Genomic DNA, 24,339 nt, shown 5'->3' with positions numbered 1-24,339 from the left:
ATACTCTATCAACTCATCTTAGCTTCTTCTCACCTAGTAAACAAACTCACTTCCTTTCTACTAAGTGAGTTTCAATAGCCAAAGAAATAGCTTCCAAGACAAGTGGTATGAGGAAGCCAACTCTCTATGAGCACAGAAATTGGATCCGTGTAATGAGTGCCCATTGTCTCCCAGAACCTTCCCAGACAACTGATGTTCCCATGGCCAGTTGTAAGGCTATCCAGCCAACAGAGAACCATAATCTGTTGTTATATCTGCTTCTTGTATTTAACTTTTTTTTCTTCTTCCACTGGCAAAGCCAAATAGCAGCCCTCCTGAGTTTTTGCATGTATTTGTGATCTAAAAACTATGAACTGTTTTCCTTTCTTGTTCCTATGAATGGAAGAATGATTGCATCACATTCCCAAACCAACCAATAGTAGAGCACTTGAGAATATTTTGAGTAGCAGTTCCCACTTTTGCAAAAACTATGAAAAGGAACTTATAAAATTCCCTTTGGTGCTGAAAGACTAGGGATTAGTGGCAGGAGGTAGGAGACATGCTAAAATCTGGATATCAACTGATTGGTAAAAAAACAAAAAAAAACATTCTTTGATTTCTTGGTCTGTGTACACTCAATTCTGGATGCAGAAAAAAGGACAATAGTATATAATGTCAGCTGTACTAAGCAGAGTCCTTTTTATTCTGACTTAGTATATAGGATTTCTTTGTCTGAGTCCTGTCTGTCTATACATATATCCATTCATTTATCCATTCAATAAAACAAACATTTTTGGGTATCTTTTCTGTGCCATACACCATGCTACATGCTGGGGATACAGTAGAATGCAAAACATAAATGGTCCTCTCCTCTTGGAACCTGCCATCTGTCAGAAGGGTTGGGCCTTAAACAAACACATTTGGGAGATGAAATCAGTGCTGAGAAGAAAAGGGGAACAAAATTCTATGAAGCACCTAACAAAGAAATCCAATCTGGACTGGGGAGAAAAGGGTTAGGAATGTTAGAAATCTGTGAATTTAGATCTAAAGGAGTCAGTTAGGAGGGGAATGTGGGTATAACCAGATGAGGAGTTGGAAAACATTTCTGTTAAGTGATAGAGAGTAAATAATTTAGACTTTGTGGGATAGACAGTCTCTGTAGCAATTACTAAACTCTACTGATATAGCACAAAGGCAGCTATATATAGACAGTTTGTAAACAAATAAACATAGGTGTGTTCTAATAAAACTTTATTTACCATAACAAAGAGTGGGCTCTATGTGGCCTATGGGCTGTAGTTTGCTCAGTCTGCATGAGATAGAGCAATAGTGTAGGAAAAGGTCCTGTGGTAGAAGGAGTGTGGAAAAGGTGAACTACTAAGAGAAGAAGGTAGTATGGCTGGAGCTCACAGAGAAGGGTGCAGTGATGTGAGAGAGTTTGAGAAAGGTGGAGAGGGAAAAACCTGTGTGGACTTTGGTTTGTAGCTTAAGAATAATGAGAAGCTATAGAACTGTTTCAAGCCAGGGAAGGATAAGCATGTTCCAAGTTGCCTTTAATACATCTCCTTAGTTGTTAAGAAGAATGTGGACTACAGAATCACAAGGATGAATATGATGATTATTTAGGGGTTACGGATCTTACTGAGGCAAGAGATGGCAGTTACTTGGACAAAGATGGAGGCAGTGGGTGTGAATGGGTTCTAGTTATATGGAAGACAAAGAATAATCAAAATGTGAGGTGGAACTTGTAGAAAGTGAGGGAAAGGAACATGCCAAGATTAATTTGCACTGCATCTCTGCTGAATGTATCTTTATGATTACATCTAATGCATCTTCTCTTGCTGTGGTGCTAAGGACCTGAAATTTTATTTTCATTTCCAGGCTCCACATAACTAGGAAGTCAACTCACATGGTTGGTGAGGTGAAAAATAAATCACTTGAAGAGAAAGGAAGCACATGGTTAATGGGCCAGGATAACTTCTCTTCACCAGACGCCACTCTCCTTGCAGCTTCCCACACCTCTCTCTACTGGAGGAATCATTCCAGATCACCGTTGTCTGCGTTCCCTATCACATCACAGGCTTTTTAAGGGAGGAATTGCCTTTTTCTTGTTTATGTCACCAACACTTCATATTCTGGTTGGGGGATCTCCTCATTTGAAATCTGTCTGCTGTAGATGCAGGTACAGGTTACAGATGTATTAGATGTGGTGTGGATAGTTCTCACAGCTGAGTCAAGAGCATCTCAGTGAAAGGCAGCCTAAGTAACTAAACTTCATGACACCCTCCTCCAGAAATACGTGGGGTACCACCCAGAGAATAAGGAGGGTGGTAATGCTGGGGACAGAGGGAGTTTGCCTGTCTGTGGCCTTCTGATCTTTTCTTCCACTTCCTCAAATGCTACCTCTTAAAGATGTCCTCTTGGCAAATCTCTATTTCCTATCTTCACCTCATACCTGCTGCCCACCTCTGTGGGCAAAAATTTTACATGGGCTCCTCAAACTGTGTGATGGAGCCAACCCTATGACTACTCCTTCATGGACTTCCCAAGATATATAGATCCACTCCTGACCCATTAACATATAAATCAGACTTCAGGTTCTTCGAAATTTCTACTTTAAATCAGAAAATTTTGCTTTGAATACTGAGACTCTATCATATCCAGGCTGAGTAGACAGTCATGAGACCACCTAACCCATTAACTTCTTCACACACTTTGAGTTCCATCTCAGAATCCAGATGGATGACCAGAAGGTTCTGTTCTTGGATCACATTCACACAGTCCCTTTTAGAGTCCTGTGTTTTGCTCTCAGCTTTAACTGCTTTTCTATAGGCTCTCCTGATGTATAAGTCCTGGTTCAACATTCTGGCTCTTCCATTAACTTGCTAAGTGACCCAAGGCAATGTGTTTCATCTCAGTGGGCCTCAGTTTCCTTATTCATGGCAAAGTCTTCAATCACCTTGTGTACACAAGGTAGCAAACATTTATATCTCCAGGCTGTGCTCCTTTGCTAAGCTCCAGGCCCACAGATCCAACTACCTACTTGACACGCCTTCAATGACTCAATAATATCTCCAACCCAACCTGTCAAGATGTGTAAACTCCCCCTCTTCCGCTCCAAATCTGGCCTCTTCCTGTGCTCATGATCTCATTTAATGTCATCACCACCCACTTATACTGAGTATGAGCAGAAAAGAGAAGATTCTGGACTAAGCCCTGGGATGCTTCAGTGGTTAGAGGTTGGGGATAAGAGGATTGATGGATAATGAAGAATGAGAAGAAATGGCTGGGGAGGAAGGAGGAAAACCAGAAAAGGAAAAGTCAAGTGAAGAAAACTGGTTCAAGAAAGATGGGCTGCTGATAGGTCAATCATATAAACCCAGGTTCAAACTCAGATTTGATTTCTTGGTAGCTGGGTGTCCTTGAGCAAGTTACCTAAATTCTGAGTCTTAGTTTCCCTAATATGCCTCACAGAGTTGTTGAGAATATGAAATGATGCATGTAAAGTGCTTTGTCCAGTAATTACACATAAAATGTTAGTGAGGAGAATTATTATTTATGCTTTCAACTCATCAAGGCTGTAGCACTGAGCTGAGGGAAAACAAAAAAACAAAAAACCTGGTCTCTAAGTTTGGTTTATTCTGCTACCTAGCAACTACATATTTACATGTTCAACTTCACTTCTTTATCCCTGATTACTTTAACAAGCACTTTCTAAGTGCCCTGTTGTGATTCAGGACTGCTTGTGAGGTACAGAGCACAATCTATTTTCTTCTCAAGATGTAGTGACCCAGCATAAATTGTCAAAAGCAAATTTAGCTTTGTAGCTTTACTGAGATCTCTTTGAGAAGGAATGGCTGGGCCAGCTCATAATGAAAGTAAAAGTCTGTGGCTGATACAATGCCATCCCTACTTAACTACAACGGAAAGTGAAATCTATACAAATCAAAGGGAATATGAGGCCACGTTCCAATAACATGCAGAGGCAACTCCAACTAGGATCATTCTATTTTCCAAACAGGTAGCCCTTCCTGGAAAGTGAATTTAAGTAGGCTACAAATGTGACTCTTCTCGGGCAGGTTCCAGCTACTATTCCAGCCATATCTCTGGCCGTATCCTCTCAACACAGAACACCTTGTACTCCAAGCCCCCTTTTCTAAGCCTACCATGACCCTTGTCCAAGCCTTTGTCCCTTCCATCAGGGACAATCCTCCTCTTGCACCTCCTTCAAGTCAAAATCCATTCTCTCATGCAGTATCATCTGATGTAGAATCAATCACTTGCCAATCCTATGATCAGTGTTCCTAGGGCACTATACACACCTTTTCTTCATCACTTACCACATTTATTGAAACTAATCCACTTACAAGTCTCTTCTTGGAGGACAATAATATCCTTGAAGGCAAAGACCATGCCTTATTTATCTTCACAACCCCTACACTGCTTGGCATATAGTTGGTATTCAATGAATATTTAAAGGAAAACCTTGGCTCCCATAACCAGGAGATGAAAAATATAATTCAATTTGAGAAGATTTTATTTGTGCAGAAATTGGATTGGGGTTCTAGAGAAGATAAATCATTACTGACCATATTTCATTCATCTGAAGGAGACTGGGGGACAAGAACTAGAGTGGTCACAGCCCCCAATACTAGCCCGGATTCTTCTGCTAGTGACTCAATGAGTGACCTTGAGGAAACTCTCTAGGACTCAACTCTTCTTCTTTAAGATGGGACGGTTGGATCAGGTGGTGTCTAAGGTAATGTTTAGTTTTGATGGTCTATCATGTCCCTTTTTGAGTCTAATATCTTTCTCTGAAACATGTGTTAATTTACCTCAGTGTTTGTGATAGACAGTTTGTCTACTTTTTCAAGGCCACTTAAATTTCTATTTTGCACTTCCAGAGAATAAATAATTCCATTCAACTTTGGATTGCCAGGAATCAAGTATGTCCTTTAATCTGTCAGCCAAGTGGATGATTACAAAATATTCAATAATCTCTGTAAAATATTCAATAAAACTGGAGGTGGCAAGCTTGTAACATTCAATTCTTCTTCTAGATTCAATTTAATCTTGGAGCAATGAGAAAATATAATTGTCCCTGCAAACAGAATTTTGTGCATTTTTTATCTCTTCATGATATTCTGTTGAGGTCTTGGTTTCACTGTGTGACTCATGATTGCTTTTTCTTGTAAATTTCCACTCCTTCCATTCTGTTAGGTTGTTTGCTGTTCAGATAAAAGGAGAGAAAGCTCCAGAGATAGTTGAGAAAGAATCCTGGGCTTGGGGATCCTCAAAGTTATAATGGGTTTTAGCAACCTTAGGGTCCAGTACCTCCAAAGGGCAATGCCTTCTTGGTGCCTCCACCCTGAGAAAGGGGGTATTAGCCTTTATCTCCCAGGGTGCTGTAACTCTACCATTATCAGAGACAACTTAGCACGTAAAGAGCAAAGGCTTTGGAGTCTGACAGTCCTGGGATTTAGCTGAAGCCAGTGATTCAAACTCAAACATGCATCAGCATCACCTGAAACCTTTGTTAGAAACCTTGAGAACTTTGGGTTCCTTAGGTCTGGGGTGGGGCGCAAGAAATTCCTTCCCAAGAATTCCCAGGTGATGCTGATGCTTCTCATTAGGGGACCACACTCTGAAAACCACTGCTTTGAGCAAATGACTCACTACTCAGTACCTGTGGACTTCAGTTTCCTTCTTTATAAAATGGGAATGATAACCCCTGTGGTTTAATGGAGTTGTCTTGGCTGAAGGCTTTGGTGTGTCAGATCCAGGGTTCAGTTCCAGCTCTGCTACTTAACACTATGAGCCTTAGGCAAGTTCATTACTGTTTAAACCTCAGTTTCCTCACTTGTAAATCACCAGGGACAATTATAACACTTATTTAATCCTCCCAACATACCAATGAGATAAGATAACGCATATAAATGCATATAATTTCAGATGGAAATAGGCACATAATGAGCAACAGAGGATAGCTGGTATTATGAATATTAATAATCTAGTAATTATTACATTTTGAGGCTCCAAACTGGGAGGATTAAGTGAGCTCATTGGCTGACACAACAGAAATCAAAAATAATCTCAGTACACTGAGATAACAGGGTCAAATCTAACACAAAGACAGCACAGATGATATATAAAGTCCTTCACTTGGGCCCCCCAAACCATCTTTACTTGGGCTGAATGAGAAAGTTTTAGTTGGAAGCCCTGAGCTCTGCATTAGGCAGATATGTGATGGATATTTGGGGGTTCATGCATACATGAGCAGTGTACTCTGAACCCAGGATTAGAATCTAGAGTGAGGGTGATAGTGGCTCTCTAAACTTCCAGCGATTCAACCTAATGCAGAGTCACATTCATCTTGGAGACCATGCACTCCATGAACATGGACCAAATGGAGACAGAGGTGCCAACTGAGACTTTGAGCTGACTGGAAAACAGAAATGTATCCTGAAGAAGGCTGATGGCTGATGTGGGCTACTCAGCCTGAAGGAACGACCTTCAGGGCACACACATGGCTGAAGTCCAACAGCAAGGGACGGGGGGGGGGTGGGTACTGTAGGAAGAGAAAGACCGACTTTCCTACTTTATGTGACATCAGAGGGCAGCCAAGGGCCATCAATACACTTGACCAATACACTTGTGTGCAAAAACTGGAATAAATGGATGGAAGTTACGTAAAGCAGACTGCAGCTTAAAAGGAGAGAGAATTCACTACCAGAGGAGTTGGGACCAGATATGGGCATGGAGCTAGCAGATCTTCATTGAATTCCAGCTCATCATTGGTTCTCTCATTCATACATTTAAACAAATGCTCAGTGGGTATCAAATGGGCCAGAGAGCTGGGCAGTGGTCAGGGTACATTTTGGTCAGCTTAGGATTTTAGCCTACAAGGAGCCACTGAAGGGTTTTAAGCAAAAGAAAGGAAGGTCAAGTTGGAATAGTGCAAAGACAGGACAGCAGAAATGTATTTAATTTTGTTGAGTTTAGGTTTCCTTATTTATGACATCAGGATAATAATTCCTACCTGGTTGCAATGCTGAGAATTAGAGATAATATGTGAACAGCATCTAACAAAATGACTGCCCCAGCAGGTACCAAACAAAGGCGAGGCATCATTAGCAATCCTTAACATCACACATCATCAGGGGCATAGTTTCCCCAGGGAAGGACACAGCCCAACCAATTTTCCCAGAGTCCCATTTCTCCAGCTGGCTCAACATCCTCCTGACAGGGTGCGGGAATCTTCCTGAAGGAGTTTACAGCAACCTCAGCCATTAAATTTTTAAAGTCAAGCACTGTGTTCCCCATTTGAATTTCTTAATTTACATAATATGTTCCTAAAATCATCAGGTTAAAATTTTGCCTGGTGCTTCCCTCTGCCTGCCCCATCTCTGCCAAACCATCCTGCAGGATACCAAGCTTGGACATTCCCTGACATACCTGTGAGGACACCCTTTTAGGAGCTCTGTGGGGTGGAGATCAGAAAGGAATCAGGTTTCAGGACCAACCCTCTTCAGCAGCAGCAAACATCTCTGAGGCTACCACAAGCTCTGAGGCTACTGAATATGTTTTTGGTTGCGTTGGAGGTACAAAGTCAGGGGAAGAATCTTGTGGCTCTTTTTGTAGGAAGGCTGCTCCTGTAGCCCCTATAGGGCTGTGAAAAGATGCTTGTTGTTGGACTACTTGTCCCCCTCCCCAGCTGTGAGCTCTCTGTGTCTGGGGTCATCCCTTTTATCTAGGGCTTGGTCCAGATCAGGGATGCCTGAAGATGGGGCCATCTGGTCTACAGTCCCATCTCCTGTTAGAGCATCGACCGGACAGCTGTCTTCCTGCAGGAGGAGCTTCAGGCTCTCAAGCAGACAGACTTAACTCTGTCAAGTTTGGGGCGCCTGGGTGGCGCAGTCGGTTAAGCGTCCGACTTCAGCCAGGTCACGATCTCACGGTCCGTGAGTTCGAGCCCCGCGTCGGGCTCTGGGCTGATGGCTCGGAGCCTGGAGCCTGTTTCCGATTCTGTGTCTCCCTCTCTCTCTGCCCCTCCCCCGTTCATGCTCTGTCTCTCTCTGTCCCAAAAATAAATAAACGTTGAAAAAAAAATTAAAAAAAAAAAAAACTCTGTCAAGTTAGACAGAACTAAGAGGAGGCACTGTCCTGCCAGCAGAATGGGCTATTCCCCTTAATCTCCTTTCTCTCCTTCACCTAGCTTTGTGGTGGGCAGAAAGCTAAAGGTTACAGGAAAGACAAAGATGTTCGGTTCTGAAAGGAGAACATCTGGTTTGGAGTCCAGACCTCACTATCTACTCATCACGTGACTTGAGGAAGATCTTGCAATATCTCAGAACACCAGGTTCCTCAACTGTAAAATGGGTTTAGTAATAAACATACCACTATACAGGGTTCTGTGAGGACCGATGAAGATGCGTATCTGAGTGTGCTTATCACAGAGCCCGGCAGCTTGTGGGAATCTGATGGGCTCCCTGCCAGTGCCCAGGCTTGGGACAGGCCTCCATGTGGGACATGGCTATGGTAGTAGCTCCTGTCCACATGGGAGAAGAGCTGGCTGGCCATCAGGAGAGGAGTGGTGTTCTCCCTCTCTCCTGGCCATGAGTGGCCACCATTTAGACTGCTGAGTGTGGGCTACTATTCATGGTACAGGACAAGGGGTGCTGTCCTGTCAGATAACCCTATTTGGCTTCCAATCCCATCCCCACTCTGTGCGCATGTGATGTTGGGCTTACTTATTTTGGTTCTCTGAAATTCAGTTCCCCCGTTTATGAAGTGGGAATAATATCTAATTTGTTGGGTTCCTAGGAGGCTTAAGAGTGGGATTTATATAGAGCATATGGCCTAATATGTAATGGGTGCCAATGAAAGTTACCTTCCTATTTGGGCTTTTGCTACTAGAAAGCTCAGAGCCAAACTGGAATATGAAAGTTACCAGTCTACATATTTAGATTGTTTTTTTAATATAATAAATTACATTCTAATACAACCTGGTCTTGACCTTCTTGTCTTCATTTATGTGTTCCTGACATCTTGATTATTTATTTCTCTTATTATTGTTTTGCTGTAGGTACTGTTATTGAATATGTTCCCAAATTCTATACAGAGCTAGATGGATAGAAGCAAACTGATGTCAGAAGAAATAGACCCTTAACTCTGCAAATGGTTGTATGATTTGGGGCATAGGGTCTCTCTGAACCTCAGTTTCCTCATCTGTAGGATGGGGGTGATAATAAACATACAAGCTTTCTTTTGGTGCAGGAATAAGGATCTATGGCTCCAATATTCTGCAAAAGGACTTTTGTAAACTATGAAAAACTCAGTAGAAACACATTATATGCAAGACAATGCCCATTTTTATTCATCGGTATAATTATTCCCCTCCCCAAACTGTGCTCAGGACTCATGGCACAGGGACTGGCATGTACCAAGTGTTGGGCAAGTGGCCACTGAATCTCACCTCCAGGGCCTCAACCATGCCTATATCCTTACTTAGAGAGCAGAGAGCTTGATGGCCCAGCCTCTGATGCTGCTTAGAAACCAATTGCCTTCACACCCACCAGATATGCAGCCTTTCAGTACAATGGAAGCAAAACAATGAAGACAGAGTTTACCAACAGCACCCAGAGGGCAAGTGAGTCTGTCAGATGCCAGCATGGGAAGCCTAGACAACTGAGATCCACACTGAGATAGAGAAACTGAAGGACTCCACAAAATCCTGTTTTTATCCTTTGCTAGGACCTGCACCCCACTCTACACACGCCTCACAATGCAAACAGTGTATGTCTTCCTTGTAAGGGACAAGGGGTTATTGGTTTCCTTAGAACAGAGAATGACCAGACCACCAGCACTAGACGTCTCCATGCCAATATCCACCCCCTCCAAGTAATAACAGCTGGGCCCCTGGCTTTGTTCCAACCAGTTCCTGGATGCCCAAGGGGACACGTACACCAGACTATAATTGCCAATAAAAAAGCTCCAGGCCCCAAATAAAGATGAGACTCCTTCGCTGAGTCTCCCGGATACTCGGCACTTTCTTTACATGTTCGATAAACTCTGCTTTCACCTCCTGCTGGCCCGTGTTTGATTTCTATCCTGCGCACAGCCAGGGACCTTCTTGGCTGGTCCCGCAGGAACCCCTCTGGTCCTTGGACCTGGCCTGCCAGCAGGCATCACTAGCACAGAAATTCAACAGGGATTTGTTTTGAAGCACTTTGATTTGGACTGAAAATGAACACAGAGAAGATGATACCATGAACAACAGATATAAAGAAAAAGATTTAAGCATGGGTGTAAAAAGATAGCACCAGAAGAAAGACTTGGAAAAATTATCCCAGTGAGTGAAAGATCTTAAAAAAAAAAAAAGTAAATAAATAACAATCAGGTACACAGGGCAATAAGATCAAAATGAGATTACTTAATAAAAGCCAGCCATTTCTTTACACTGAAAACAATGCATGTTGTTTGTCCTTTAAATGTGACATGCACTCCTTTTTCAAGAATGCTGAAGCACTCCAAAGCAAAGGCCCACACCTGACAATGGCAAAGGCCCCATCACCCTTGCTTCCCAGAGGTCATTGCTCCTATACAAAATCTGGAAGCTTGACAGAATGGATGCTGTGGAACAGCAACAGTTATTTGGAATAGAAAACCCCTGAAAATCAACCTATGCAGGGAGATGCAGAATTTGAATCAGGCAGGAGCCCACCTGTTCAATAATGAAATAATTGCTCAGGGCACATTCTTCGTAATCTTTTCTGATGTGACATCTATTCTTGTACTCTGTCTTTCTCCTGCTTCCTTAACATTTGCAAATAATCTCAGGGCCTCCTAAAGCCGCTGCAGAAGCCAGACAGTCACTTCCCTAATGCCAAGAAAATAGATTCAATTTTACATACATCAGGGTGATTTCAGAAGCAATTTCTACATCTCTAGTGTAAGCATTACTTACATTTTTTTCCCCTCAAATCTCATCCCAGCGGTTCCACAGGGCATTTTAAAGGTACCTGATGCATTCCAGGGTATTAAAAAGAATCCCCAGAGCGTGTTTGTGGCTATAGCCTGAGGACACCAGATGCATAGATAGAGTACTAAAATATTCAGTGACTCAAACAAATGCAAAATTTCTTAATAATTGAGTATACTGTCAACTGAACTTTTTTTCAATTTCAATGTCTTTTTTTAAAAGCAACGCCATTAAAAGATATGTGTGTGTGTATCTGTGTGTGTATGCATATAAAACAAACACACATATCAATCATTTGGAAATATTGTCTCTAGACTTGAAAATGTCTGATTAGATTCTACTAGATAGGATTTCTCCTCCTCTTTGGCTGGCTAATCTACCTTGGTCTTGGATGCTTTCCTCTTAAGAGTTTAAGTTTTAGCCCTGGGGAATACAGTGATGTTTCCCCCTTGAAATTCAAGAAATCAGTGTTACCCAGGTTTCCACTTGTGATCAGAAAACTTAAGATCAAATACCTAGAATTTCGAGGTCATGTATCTTTGACTATAATAGTTTTGGCACTCAGACTTCCCAGAAGTCTTTCCATTTTGACATTCGGCCTTCCCAGGCATTTTTACACATGGAAAAATGTGTGCACAAGAATCTGGCCTATATAGGAAAGGTCTGGGGTGAATGGGTATCACTTGGCCAGGATTGTCTACCAGCTAGACTTGTTATTGAACTTCCTTTCTCCCAGGGAAAGCAGGAGAATCAGTGACAGATGAATATAGATAGAGACTCTCAGGGATCTTCAGATGGGCCTTTCTTTCAGGACACACCAAGTCCATTTCCTTGTCAACCCTTTTTCTGCCTCTCCTGGCTGCCTATGTCACTATCGCCTTTTTCTGGGCCCAAGGGAATGTATGAATCCCAGCGATTCATCTGGGTTGAGAAAGGAAAAAGAGTTGGCTTCGTGGGTAGGCAGACTGCACACTTGCTCTGCTCTCTGAGGAAAATGCAAGTTAAATATTTGCTCATGAAATAATCAGTATGCACTGTTAGACTTTGTCTTTAAAGCCATTACACAATCTTAAGAAGTGTGCAGACTTAGCATTGCCAATAACGGGCAAAATGATAGCATTTGTCTGTTGAAATGATGCAAAGGGAAGGACATGATGCCACCTATGTTGAATTTTTGCCAACATGTTAACCTGAGTGCAATCATGGTGAAGAAAATCAGATAAATCTGGATTGTGCCACATTCTAGGAGACAACTGGCTTAGACTTAAAATGTGTCGATGCCCTGAAAGAAAAAAAAAGGAGGGAGGGCTGGCTGTTCTAGATGAAAAGTGATGGAGAGACATGATGACCAAGTATAATGTGAGTACCTGAGTGGACCCTGGATTAAAGCAGCAGCAACAACAACAACAACAATAAATATTTTAGGACCAGTGAGGAAATTTAACTATATGCTGGTATATTCGATACTGAAATAAGGTTACATTTCTTGGGTCAGGTAATTTTATAATGGTTACGTTGAAGAGTTTTCCTAGTTCTTAGGAATTCTCTGGAAGTAGAGTGCCATGATGTCTGCAACCTACTTCTAAATGGTTCCGAAAATTTTATAAAATTTTTATATAATTTTATATAATTATATATATACAGGATATTTTTATATATGTATACATATATAATATATAGTATGGAGTGAGAGAGTGTGTGTGTACAAATATTGCAAATGTGAATAATCGGTGAGTCTAGGTACAAGGTAAAGGAATATTCATTTTACTATTTTCTCAACCTTTTTATAGGTTTAAAACTAATCTCCTTCCCAAGGCGGCATGTCAATATTTGAAAATGGCTATTGCTTCCCTCAAAGTTCAGTGTTCTTAATCAGTGTGCCTGTAAGAACCATCTAAGTGGCTTTTACAAAATCCACATCCCACCTTACCCCTCCCCTCATCTCCCTACCTCTCTTCCCTCAGGAGATTGTGATTTAGTCAGTAAGGTGTAGGGCCTACATATGTGTATTGTGAAAACTTTCTCAGAGGAGTTCTGTGCTATACTTAAGATGAGCAATCATGGGTCTAAGTTACTCTCAGAACATGGATTCATCAGGAATTAGCTATGCAACTCTGAGAAGGTCAGCCGCATGCACTGAACCTTGGCTACCTTACCTATAAAATGGGAACAATCATATGCAGTATCTCACGGGGCCATGGTGAGGACGAAGATGGTCTATAAATATTTGTTTCCTTTCTTTCTTCATTTTCTCATAGAACCCCCCCCCCATCTAAGTGATTTTTACAAATTATGGTTTCTTCCATTTGCCACACACTGTGTGGAGGACATTCATTTGTCTACGCTCACATTCCTTTAGATTTCCTGAATTCCCTAATCTGGAGCAGAGGCTGGGGAATCTAGCATTTCTATTAAATCTAGGAAAAAGAATTGTATTACAGAGAGATGAGAACAAAAGTTAGTTTTAGGTTACCAGTCTCGAGATTTTCCTTTGGATAAGGTTTAACTCTGAAATCTTAGACCCTGTATCAATTCTGCATGAGGGCTCAGGTGCTCTTGACTAAAGGCCCCTTGGAACACTGGCTATAATTTGGACCTGGCCAGGCTTGGGAGACATGGGTTCCAGGTTTGGATAGGTATACTCATCAGCCTTGGGACACTGCAGAAGTTGCTTTTCTGAGCCTCAGTTTCCTAAGCACTCAAAACAGAGATGGCAATTAGTGGCACACCTACCTAACATGGTTTATATGAAACACCGTTTTGAAAACTATAAGACACTCATTTCAATGCGGCATGTTTTTCTCCTTATGGGCATAACTATGTCCTCTTTTTTTTTTTAAACTACTACTATTAGTTTTAACCTGTATCTATTTATTTCTACAAGCAGTTAAGATGGCTTGCCCCATTTCCATTTGCTTTGGGGGAATATTCTTAAATCCTCCTTTTCCCTCAAGATGGGCTGCCCCAAGTCCTTGCCAGGGAGAACATTCATCCTTGGAACATCCAAGGAAGCATCCCAAACCCATACCCTACAGCATCTGACCACTGTGAGGGGTCCACAGCAGAGGTACCAGGGTCAAGCTGAACCATGGATGTTCCCTTCCCCTTAGCTGGGTCAACTTACTGAATCCATTAACATCCTGAGAGCTAGAGGAGAAGCCTTCATCGTTGTGACTGGCGCTGAGCTTGGTGGTGGGTTTGTCGGCTGAGGCCACAGGCCCCATCTCCCTCTGGGCTCCACTCTGTGTCTCCTTCTGCTTCTTGGCCAGCTTCCTTTGGGACATGTGCAAGGGGAAAAAATCACAGTCAGATGGTTCCAGCTGCATTAAAGCATTGGAAAGATCAGATTGTTCTTCCGCCCTACCCATCATCCTCAACCCCCAAACCTGGTTCATTCTCCAGGAACAGAGAGAGTCAAGATGGGTCCTCCAATGTCAAGGTGGAATAAGCCTAAATCCTCCTGAAACCATTAATGGCTTTCATTTACCCGGAAATATGAGGCTTATTCTGGATCATCTCCAACAACAGGTATGTTCTTTACTTGAGCTTAAAATCAGAAATCAGTGAGACTTACATGATGCTTCCTTGCTCTTCTTTCGAAGTGGGGAAGAAGCTGAGTGGCCCTTTCTGTTCTCATGGCTCTGAATGAGATTCAAAATGGAGTCTGACCTTTCTCAGGGACTAAGCTAATAAAATAACATGCCAAACAATGGACAACTGAAGTAGAGACTTGTGGTTGGTGAAGGGTGAGGGTGAGGGTGAGGGTTAGTTAGTCCTGTAGCTCAAAAGGAGAAACTTTAAAACTGAACTTGATGCCTGACGATCATTCATAGGAATGAAAGACCTTCAGAACCAGATGGGCATTTATAATAATACTAGTTTAAATCAGTGATTTCCAAACTGTGATGGAAATTAGAATCATTTTGAGAGCTGATAAAAGCACGCACAGGCCCCAGCTCATGGAGGTAGGGCAGGGTTACGCCTGTGCATGGCCACCTAGTTCCCCAGGTCATTATGACACCATCTACTGGATGTTAAAACCATTGGTTTTGGCATCAGGAAGACCTGGGTTCATATACTATCTCCGCCACCTGCCAGCTGCATGACCCAGGGCCAGTTCTTTAACCTCTTTAAGTTCTGAACTCGTCCTCTGGGTACATCAGTCAACAATGGGACCAAGCTCCTAGGCCTGTGATGATTAACTGAGATCATATGTGAAACACATGGAATACAGCACCTGGCACACAGTGAACATTCAACACGTGACAGCTGCATCCTTGTTTTTATATCATCCCTGCTGGTCCAACCACATTCTAATGTCCAAATCCCCCTTCAAGAGACCCACTGTGAAATCTCTGGATATCAAGTGGTAGAGATTTGGACGCCTTCCCAGGCAGCTGAAGGTTTAAAAAGTCCTTCATATGGATTTGAAACCTACTTCTCTTAAATTTTAACTGGTTGTTCTTAGATCATTAGAAGTACAAAAATATTACTAACCCCTCTTGCATATGACAATTTTTCAAACATTTCTAAAAAACCAATGCAGTCCCTCTGAGATTTCCCCACATTTCCAATTCTAAATATAGCTATTATGTTTCTGTGATACGGAAGGCGATGGACACATTAAATATCTTGGGGGTAAATTATCCCAGGTCTCTTGCTCCATTTTCCATAGGACTTGGTTTCAACTTCAATCTTAATCACTCCTACATCAACATGGAAACAACAGATCTCCCAGAGGAGTCAAATTCAGGAAAAATTTTTCCAAAATTGAGCCTGCCTGGTCATGAAATATGCAGTTTCAAGAGGAATGATCTCCCTATCAGAGGAGGTATGAAATGAAAAGATAAAACCTAGACACAGAAGTATTTTAGGGGAGTTCATCTAGGACGAATTCTAGTTTGATAGTATGGGGAGTAACACCCTTCCCATGGATCCCTGGATCTAGATGTGGACTGCACGGAAGAATGACAGATGGCATACTCAAGTGAGAATGATTTGGGGAGACTTTATGTGCAAAAGGACGACTGACAAAAGTAAGAAGGGTGAAGGGGAACCTAAGGTCCACTATAGTGACAAGTGAGTTGTTGGCCACCCACGTGTCCAGAGGGACAAGCAGAGGAAGCAGTCACTGGCACCCTGAAGGAGAGAGTTGTGAAGATAAGACCACCGGTTCAGAAGCAGCAGCCTTCTCTCGAGGAACTCAGTTGATCCTCACATGGCAGGAACAAGATGCATCAACACCCTGGCTACATCCTCTTCTCCCCCCCGACCAATGAACAGTGGGTCTCATTTGCTCAACCCAACTGGAAGCCAGAGGCATGGAGTCCAGGTAGTGCTAGCTCTGGAAGCAGAGAGCTCAGTGGAGAACCAGGCAAAGGAATCTGGATCCAGGAAACCCCCGCCAAGAAGAGAATTTTATCTCCCCCATTTCGGCCACAATTTGAAGACAAATGCAGCCTAAAATGGAACCCACGTACCCTCCCTCCCTCCTTCTCTCTTTCCCTCCCTCCCTCCCTTCCTTCCCTCCCATCTTTCCTCCTTCCCTCCCCTCCTCCTCCTCTCTTTTCCTTCCCTTTCATTCCCTCCCTTCCTTCCCTTTCCTTATTTTCCTTCCTTTCTTTCTTCTCTCCCTCCCTCCCTTTTTTCCTTTCTTTTCCGTTTTTCCCCCCATTGGCTTGAGAAAAGAGGGGTTCTTGGGAATAGGAATGCGTCTTTTGTATATAATACTCTAGCCACAGGCATTCTGTTCCAGGAGTCAAACTATTCCTGGTAGACAGAAAAACAACCAGAAAGGAAGTACTGGACCAGTGTTGGCAGTCAGACAGGGGCCAGGGGGAGTGCCAACGAAGGAAAAATGAGTGGGTCTACTGCTGATGACATTTTGAAATTTTATTCTTCATTTATTATCAAAAAGGAGTGTGTTTAAAAATGTATATGTGACCTTCTTAATCATAAATTTGAAAAGATATACAGCAGATCCTTTGCCTCTATCTAAGCTCTGCTCACATTGCCCTGGCAGGAAATAAAAGGAAATCCAATAAGAAAGTTAACTTTAAAACTATAAGTGAGTGTGTACAAGAGGCTTTGATATTTCCGTAGGGGCATAACTCCCAACCAATCCCATTCCATTAGGGGTAAAATAATATGGAGAGAGTTGTCTTGGGCACAAGTCATTCATTTCCAAAGGAATAATAATAATAAAAAAAGGCCTTGCTGCATCTGTGAAAAATGGCCTTTTATAGAAATGTTTGGGTAGCTCTGAAAACCTGGATGAAAAATGAAAAATTGAACTTCTCTGAAACATAGATATTTAAAAACTCGACAACCAACTGAGTTGTAAAAACTAAGGAGTATGGCATCCTTAGTATTCAGCCCATGGTTGACACTATGTGTTCACGATGATGATGCTATATAATAATTTAAAAATGTACAGACAGGTGTTTTAGCAGCTGGAAAACACAGCTACAAAGTAGAAATAGAAGGAAGGGATGTGGAAAGAAAGAAAACATAAAACTATACTTTTGGGATCTATATTCTATCAGAATTCAAAATTTAAGAATTAAAAAACCATCTTGGTAAAACAGGAAAAATCATTTTATTCCTATAGCCATCGAGTTAACTCAGACACCCCCCTCCCTGTTTTTCCTTAAGAGAAGGGGGGAAATCCAAGCCTATGAGTAGGGCATGAAAGACCCGTAGGCTATGGCTCTAGGCTTCAACTCAGCCTTATCTTCCATACACACCTTCTCTTAGGGAACACCAGCCACCTCATCTTCACCCCCCAACCATTCCTCAATACTATATATTCCTTAATATGTCCCCATTCTTCTCCACTGGCCCCTCCTCTCCATCCTTCAAGGCTCAGTGTCATTCAAATGTCACATCTCCTTGAAGGTTTCTCTTGCTCCTCTACATAGATTTGTGATTTTCTCTTCTTGGTTGACTCATTCACTGAACAAATATTTATTGAGCACCTACATGTACCGGCTTCTGCTAGAGGTAAGATCACAGTGACAAAAGCCAGACATGACCCTGACCTTCACAGAGCACGGAGACTAACGGCAAAGACAGGTGCTAAACAGATAAATACAGACACAGCTATAAAATCACGAAAGTGATGAAAGCCAGGGAGAAGAAATGCATGGAGCTAAGAAACACCAATGGTTGGTCTGAACCTTCTCAGATCAAGGAAGGCCTCATTGCCATGCCAGCTAAGCACCTGTTTAGTTGAATTGCAGGGATCCAACTCTCCCACCCACTAGGGCAAGAGCCTCTTGGGTGAAGGGTTTTTGACTTCTCGCACCTACTCTGATTTCTTGCTGAGTGTCTGGCACACAGCCAGTGCTCAATAAATTTGTTGTACAAATTTATATTTAAAAGTCTACAATTTGAAGTGCAGAAGAGATTGCCATCCTACTCCGACTGCAAATTATAACCACTTTAAAAAAAGATACATACAAGGAAAGAGGAAGAAAAACTTGCACAAAATTAGTTTGTGACCTGAAATATTTCTACTTATGAATATTTCTGGCTGACAACTTAGCATTTTCTTCCGGTAGTTGTCACAGAATTCTTGGGATGTTTGCAGAATTAATGGAATGCTCACAGAAATCAGATTTTTTTTCCCTCAAAACCCACAGTATAGCCATAGCTATAAAATGTTTTTTTTTAATCACATAAAATAGTTACATGATACATGGGAGAGTCACATAACTTATGGAATCTTCAGATCCTTCAAGATTCAAGTACTTGTGACTTATGAAACTTGGAATTTTTTTCTCTAGTTGTTCTGAGATTCTTGCCAACTGGGTCACACAATTTCACCAGTAGGGGGTACCAGAAGCTGGTAAAAAGAGAGCACTCATAAGCCTATCTATTCCTCTGCAGGGACATTTCTAGAGCCGAAGAACATTTTAAGACATAGCAATCCGAAGTTTACTGTTTCTGACAGGCGGGGACAATGTGATGTGACCATAGCTCTTGGCATTCTTTCTTCTAACAGATCACTCTGAGGTCTTTCTGACCTTTGCTTGTTAGCTGAGTGAGGGTAGGTGGCAGGGGATGTGCCCATGATGGACCGTGAGTCCTATGATTTATTCTGAGCACCACTCTTTATAAGGGATAGTGGCAGGTGGAATGACTCAAGGGAGAGGAATGCGGGGCTGTGAAGGGTTCTGAAATCATGCTCTGAGAGAAGAAATGTCTGAAACAATGGGGATTATTTTTCAAGGAGAAGGAATATTCAGGAATGCCCTCTTCACACATCTGACTGTCTGGCTCTGTTGTGGCCCCAGGGGCAGAATTAGAACCAGGTTGGCTTGAAACAAGGAAGAAAGAACAAAGTACAATTGCTTGGGTCTCTTTTGGAAGCACCTAATGCCTGACTGTCCTTCCCATTTTTAATTCTTTGGTAACCTTCTCTACACCTTTTAAGTCCCAACTCAAATGTCCCCTACTCGTCTCCTTCCCAAAGTTAGTAGTTTCTTCCTCTTTGCACATTAATTTGTTGGAAAAATATTTAATGAGCCCTTACTTTGTGCCAGTGGCTGTTAGAAAGAGATCATGATGTAAAAAGCCAGGCATGACCCTTGCCCTGTTTGGGCTTTTGGAAGTAACGCATAGCCCCTCATTGGCAAAGTTCCAGTAGAGACTGAGAAGCCACTTGGAATAGAGGTGGTAGGGAATTGACCATCTGGATCCTGAAAAACCCTTGAATCTTTTCTGGGCTGGGAACAGGAGGCTCCAGCCAATGGGGGGAGAGTGTTGGGGCCTCCACCTAGGATTTTTCCCTAAATGTGAAGAGCTATGCCCATGCTCCTGGGGAGGCATGGATAAGGCACTCTTTCTTTTCCACATAGGGCTCATCCTCTGTTGGTATCTCTAGACAGTTTCCTGGGAAGCCACAAAGATTAGATAGAACACTGGAGCCAGAGAGAAATCCTCAGCCCATAGGAGGTGGACAAAGAAAATACAGAGCTGAGACTCTACTCCTATTACAAGGCGGCACTGTACCCTTTGAAGCCAGGATGCTTCTGTGCTGACATGATCAGATCTCTAATTAAAGTGATGCATCAGAACTGTAAGGGAACGGTACCAGCCTCTCAATTTCTTCAAGAAGAAGCAGGCCTGGACAGGGGGAGGGGCTTAGCCAAGGCACACAGCACAATGGCAGAAGCCACAGGACCCAAACCCTGCTTTCTACCTGCCAGTGCACCTGTTCCAACATTCCTCCACCTCTCTTTTCAGAATGAAATTAGAAGTGCAAATTCAGTCCATGGCACATATGATTTTAGTCCCTTATGAATGCAGCAAAACCTCATTAATCCAAACCTCACTAATCCAGAACTACTGTAACTGAGGCAGAGGCTGGGCTTTACCACATTAGAGTTGGTAGTATAAATGAGGATATGGGTATGTGCAGAATTCAAAGGAGAACACACCTCTTTCTCTTACATCAGGAGGCAGAATGGCAAAGCAGTTAACACACTGGCTTTGGTGCCAGACAGCCTGGCATCAAAACCTGGCGCCATCTCAGACTAGCTGTGTGAGCTCTTACAAGTACTCATCCGTCGGCATGTCAGTTTCCTCCAGTCTGAAAAGTAGGTAACAGTAGTACTTTCCCAGAAAGTGGCTGCAAAATTAAATGGTATGTGGCTAGCAAAGCATTTTTCCCAGAGAATCGTACACAGTAAGCACTCAATACATGTTCTCTGGTAATCTTTTAAATATAAGGAGTAGCCAAGTTAATTTAAATGGCCTCATTATTTATGAAACATGAATCCTTTAGAGCAGATGCTCTGAAGAATGCCTTTTCTCTAAAAATGTTCTTTGATGTATTCTAGAGCAGTGCTGCTCGACCTTGGCTGCACGAATCGTTTGGGGAGCTTCAAAAATTATTGGTGAGATTCTAGTTTAATTGGTCTGGGGTGCAGCCTGGGCGTGTGGGTTTTCAGAAGCTCTCCAGGTGATTATAAATGTGCCACCGAGCTTGAGCACCACTGATGTAGAACAGGGTTGTCTCTGGACCAGCAGCATCAGCTTCACCTGGGAACATATTAGAAATGCAATTTCCCTGGCCCCACCCCTGACCTACTGACTCAGAAACTCTGGATGATTAATAATCTCTGCGGGCAGTTCTAACGCATGCTGAAGTTTAAAGACCCGGATGTTTGAGAACCCACTCCTTAGCTGGTCTGAATCAGTGAGGAGTCCCTATCATCCTTCACCTGTGGAAGTGGAGGAGCAGGAGGCAGGTGACTTGGCTGCCAGCCTCAGGGGTCCAAATATCTTCCTGTTACCAGAGACATGCCCTTTCCCCTTACTGGGTATTGATTTCTCTACAGGGGGTAGTTGGCATCTCAGAACCAAGGCAGTAACAGATGCTATTTAAATGACTGTTACTGGTTGCAGGGTGTCCCCCTAAGATATATGTTAAAGTCCTAACCTTTGGTACCTGTGAATGACCTTACTTGGAAATGAGGTCTTTAAAGATGTAATCAAGTTAAGATGAAGTCATCAGAGTGGGCTCTACTCCAACTGGTCTGGTATCCTTATAAGAAAAGGGAAATTTGGATGGAGACACACATGGAGAAGGCATGTGATGACAGAGGCAGAGAACGGAGTGAGGCAACTAGAAGCCAAGGATTGCCAGCAGCCACCAGAAACTTGGAAGAAGCAAGGAAGGATTCTACCCAGAGTTCCAGAGGGAGAATGACCCTGTGACATATGGATTTCAGACTTCTACCCTTTGGAACTGTGAGAGACTAAGTCCGTTTGTTTTCTTTTTCCACCCCCCCCCCCCAGCCATCCAGTTGGGGGTATTTTGTTATGGAGCCCTAGGAAATGAATACAAGATCCATGAAATACTAAATCCCAAATCCATTTCATTTATTTAATAAACATGTAAACAGCACTTATTCCATGCTAGGCACTATTAAGGCTACTACAAACACAATGTGTTAGCTCCTTTAATTCTCCTAAATACTGTAGGAGATTGGTAAACACATCCCCATTTCACAGATGAGAGGGAGAGGCAGAGAGCGTGGAAGAAATTCATGGAAAGTCACCCAGGCTTTAGGAGACAGAGCTGGGATTCAAACTCAGGCAGTCAGGCTTCTGAATGTTCTCTAAGATTCCTTGCTGTGTCATGCTTAGCCAAGGACCTATATGTATCCACCCTTGTCCCAAAGCTTTCTCAGCTGGGTCCCTTCCTTTCCAGGCAAAAACGCACTCACATACATATGCACACACGTGCAGGCAGAAAGCTCACACTCACATCTGCTCACATCCTGCAGGCAATGCACATTGGGTCAGCCCATTATTTCTTTTGGGTACCGATTCTAGAACATAGCTGGTGGGTCCTTCCTCCTCCACCCCCATCACCCTAGCCTGGGGCTTCTATGTGTTTCCACTGGAATGGTGGAAGTTATAGAAATAACCACAGCAGACGTCACCACAATTTGAAAGACTGAAGGATCCCAGCCACTGCCTGTCACTTCATCTCTCTGCTGTCTTGCTCTCCATGTGTATGACTCTACCTGTCTGCCTCTGCTTCCCTCTTCCTTGTGGCTGCCCCTCTCTCTTTCTTGCCCAGGTGGGCTCTCCTATGTATTATGCTCTTTTCACAAAGGACAGAGTCAGATTTAGTCTGACCATCGTCTAGCAGGCTGGCAGGGGAACCAGTGCAGAAGAAGGCCTAAGACAGATGCTAGGCCCTCCTCCCACTGCCCACATGGCCACACTATCTCTTGGACCCTGCAGCAGAACCCAGAGGGAACAGCATGGGCTCTGGAGCCAAGAGTGCCTTGGTTCAAGTCCCAGCTCCAGTATTTACTAGCTATGTGGCCTTGGACAGTTTAGCTTCTTTACAACTCAGTTTCCTTACCTTTAAAATAGGGGGTACTTACAGTGAATGCTTATGACAACTGTTTGCAATAGCTACTAACTTACAAATACTAATGAACTTACGACAGGATGTGTCACCTACCAGATAAGCTCTGTGTTAAGTGTTTGTTAAATAATAAACAACAAGAAGGGAGTAACTGTCTCATAGGAAAGTGAGGACAGAATCTTTGGCTGAGAGAGTGCTGAGTTCCCGAAGTGCTTTCAGGCCACTGAGCTCTGAACCTCTGGGCAAAGCGAACAGCCCTCTGCTGTTGATTCTGTGGAAATGGACTGTGGCTCCAGGCTAACCTGATTCTAACAAGCTGCTGAATCCTACTTGCGTCTCCGCCTCTGAGACTATCAGACTCAGTTTCCTTCTCTGTAAAATGGTATTTGATAGGCCCTTGTTCACAGAGTGACTACGATGATTAGAAATAGTAAGTGTACATTCCTGGCATGGTCTTTGGTACGTAAGAAACACTCCACAAATGCCAGTTCTTTTTCTCTCCCTTCTTCACACTGGCAGTCCGCATGCTTTTCCCCTGCTTTATTTTTACCTTAATTTTGTGTTTGATCTTCTCTCCGAGATGAACACTCCAGGGAACCAAAATGACTACTTTTTCTCCTGGCACCCTGCCCTACTCCATCCATACCTTGCTTACACAACCACAAACCAAGCCAGACTCTCGGGCAGATGTTTTGCTCCCGGTCCTGTTCTGACCCTCATTACAGGTTACAGAGTCTTGGATTCTCTGGGCTGGAATGGCCTTTGGGGCTCTTGAGACACTCTCCCACCATGGCTGGAAGGTCCCTTGCAACATCCCCCAACAAGTGGACATGCAGGTCCTGATTGTCAACTCCAGTGACAGGGACTCGTCATGTCTCCAGGCAGCCTCTTCCCAGAGAGGCAGGTCCCTAGATGGGGATGTTCTCCTTTGAGCTGAGGCTGAGCTGAACTATGTCTCCTGTCCATGCCCTCTTGGATGCCCTGGATTGGGCTGCCCATTCTACCCAACCAGCCTATACATGGATGGATGGATGGATGACCACAAAGCCTTCAGACTTTACTAAACTCTTCTAAACCATCTCTCCTCCTTCCTGAGGCTGCAGCTATTCCTTCCCTAGTTCACCGAACCACCTTTTGTACTCCACATCCCTGTGCCCACTCCTCTTCTCAGACCTTGACCCAGGGCCCTCTCTTTCTCCCCCTCCTCCCACCCCACTACAGGCCTTTGGCTCCCTCCAGAAACCACGATGGCCTGCTGGATGGCCAGCCCCCAGGGTCATCTCCCCTGCTAGACTGTGACCACACCAGTAGGGGTCATGCTGGCCTCGGGTGCTTCCCACTCCCCAGGGCCTCACGCAGTTGCTGGCACAAGCACCTGCTGAATTAACGTATAAACAGATCACAAGCCCTTTAAGTTCCGTCTCGAGCACTATGTCTTCCAGGAGGCCTTTTCTGATCTCTCCCTGATGGGACATACTTTACCTAC

The 24,339-nt window shown here is 43.2% G+C and overlaps 1 protein-coding gene across 1 annotated transcript in view; it reads right to left on the bottom strand.

The window, feature by feature from the left end:
* PTPRT (protein tyrosine phosphatase receptor type T) overlaps positions 1 to 24,339 on the bottom strand; it is a 934,550-nt gene that overhangs the window by 124,394 nt on the left and 785,817 nt on the right. Inside the window, exons 20-21 of the mRNA XM_032592759.1 lie at positions 17,483 to 17,491; positions 14,085 to 14,233 (exon numbers count right to left, since the gene is read on the bottom strand). Coding sequence (XP_032448650.1) covers positions 14,085 to 14,233; positions 17,483 to 17,491 — 158 coding nt within the window. The remainder of the gene's footprint in view (positions 1 to 14,084; positions 14,234 to 17,482; positions 17,492 to 24,339) is intronic.

Source organism: Lynx canadensis, chromosome A3 (genome assembly GCF_007474595.2).
Source record: "Lynx canadensis isolate LIC74 chromosome A3, mLynCan4.pri.v2, whole genome shotgun sequence".
Lineage (NCBI taxonomy): Eukaryota > Metazoa > Chordata > Mammalia > Carnivora > Felidae > Lynx > Lynx canadensis.
The sequence above is the reverse complement of the archived record's forward strand: the minus strand, read 5'-3'. Positions and strand labels throughout refer to the sequence as shown.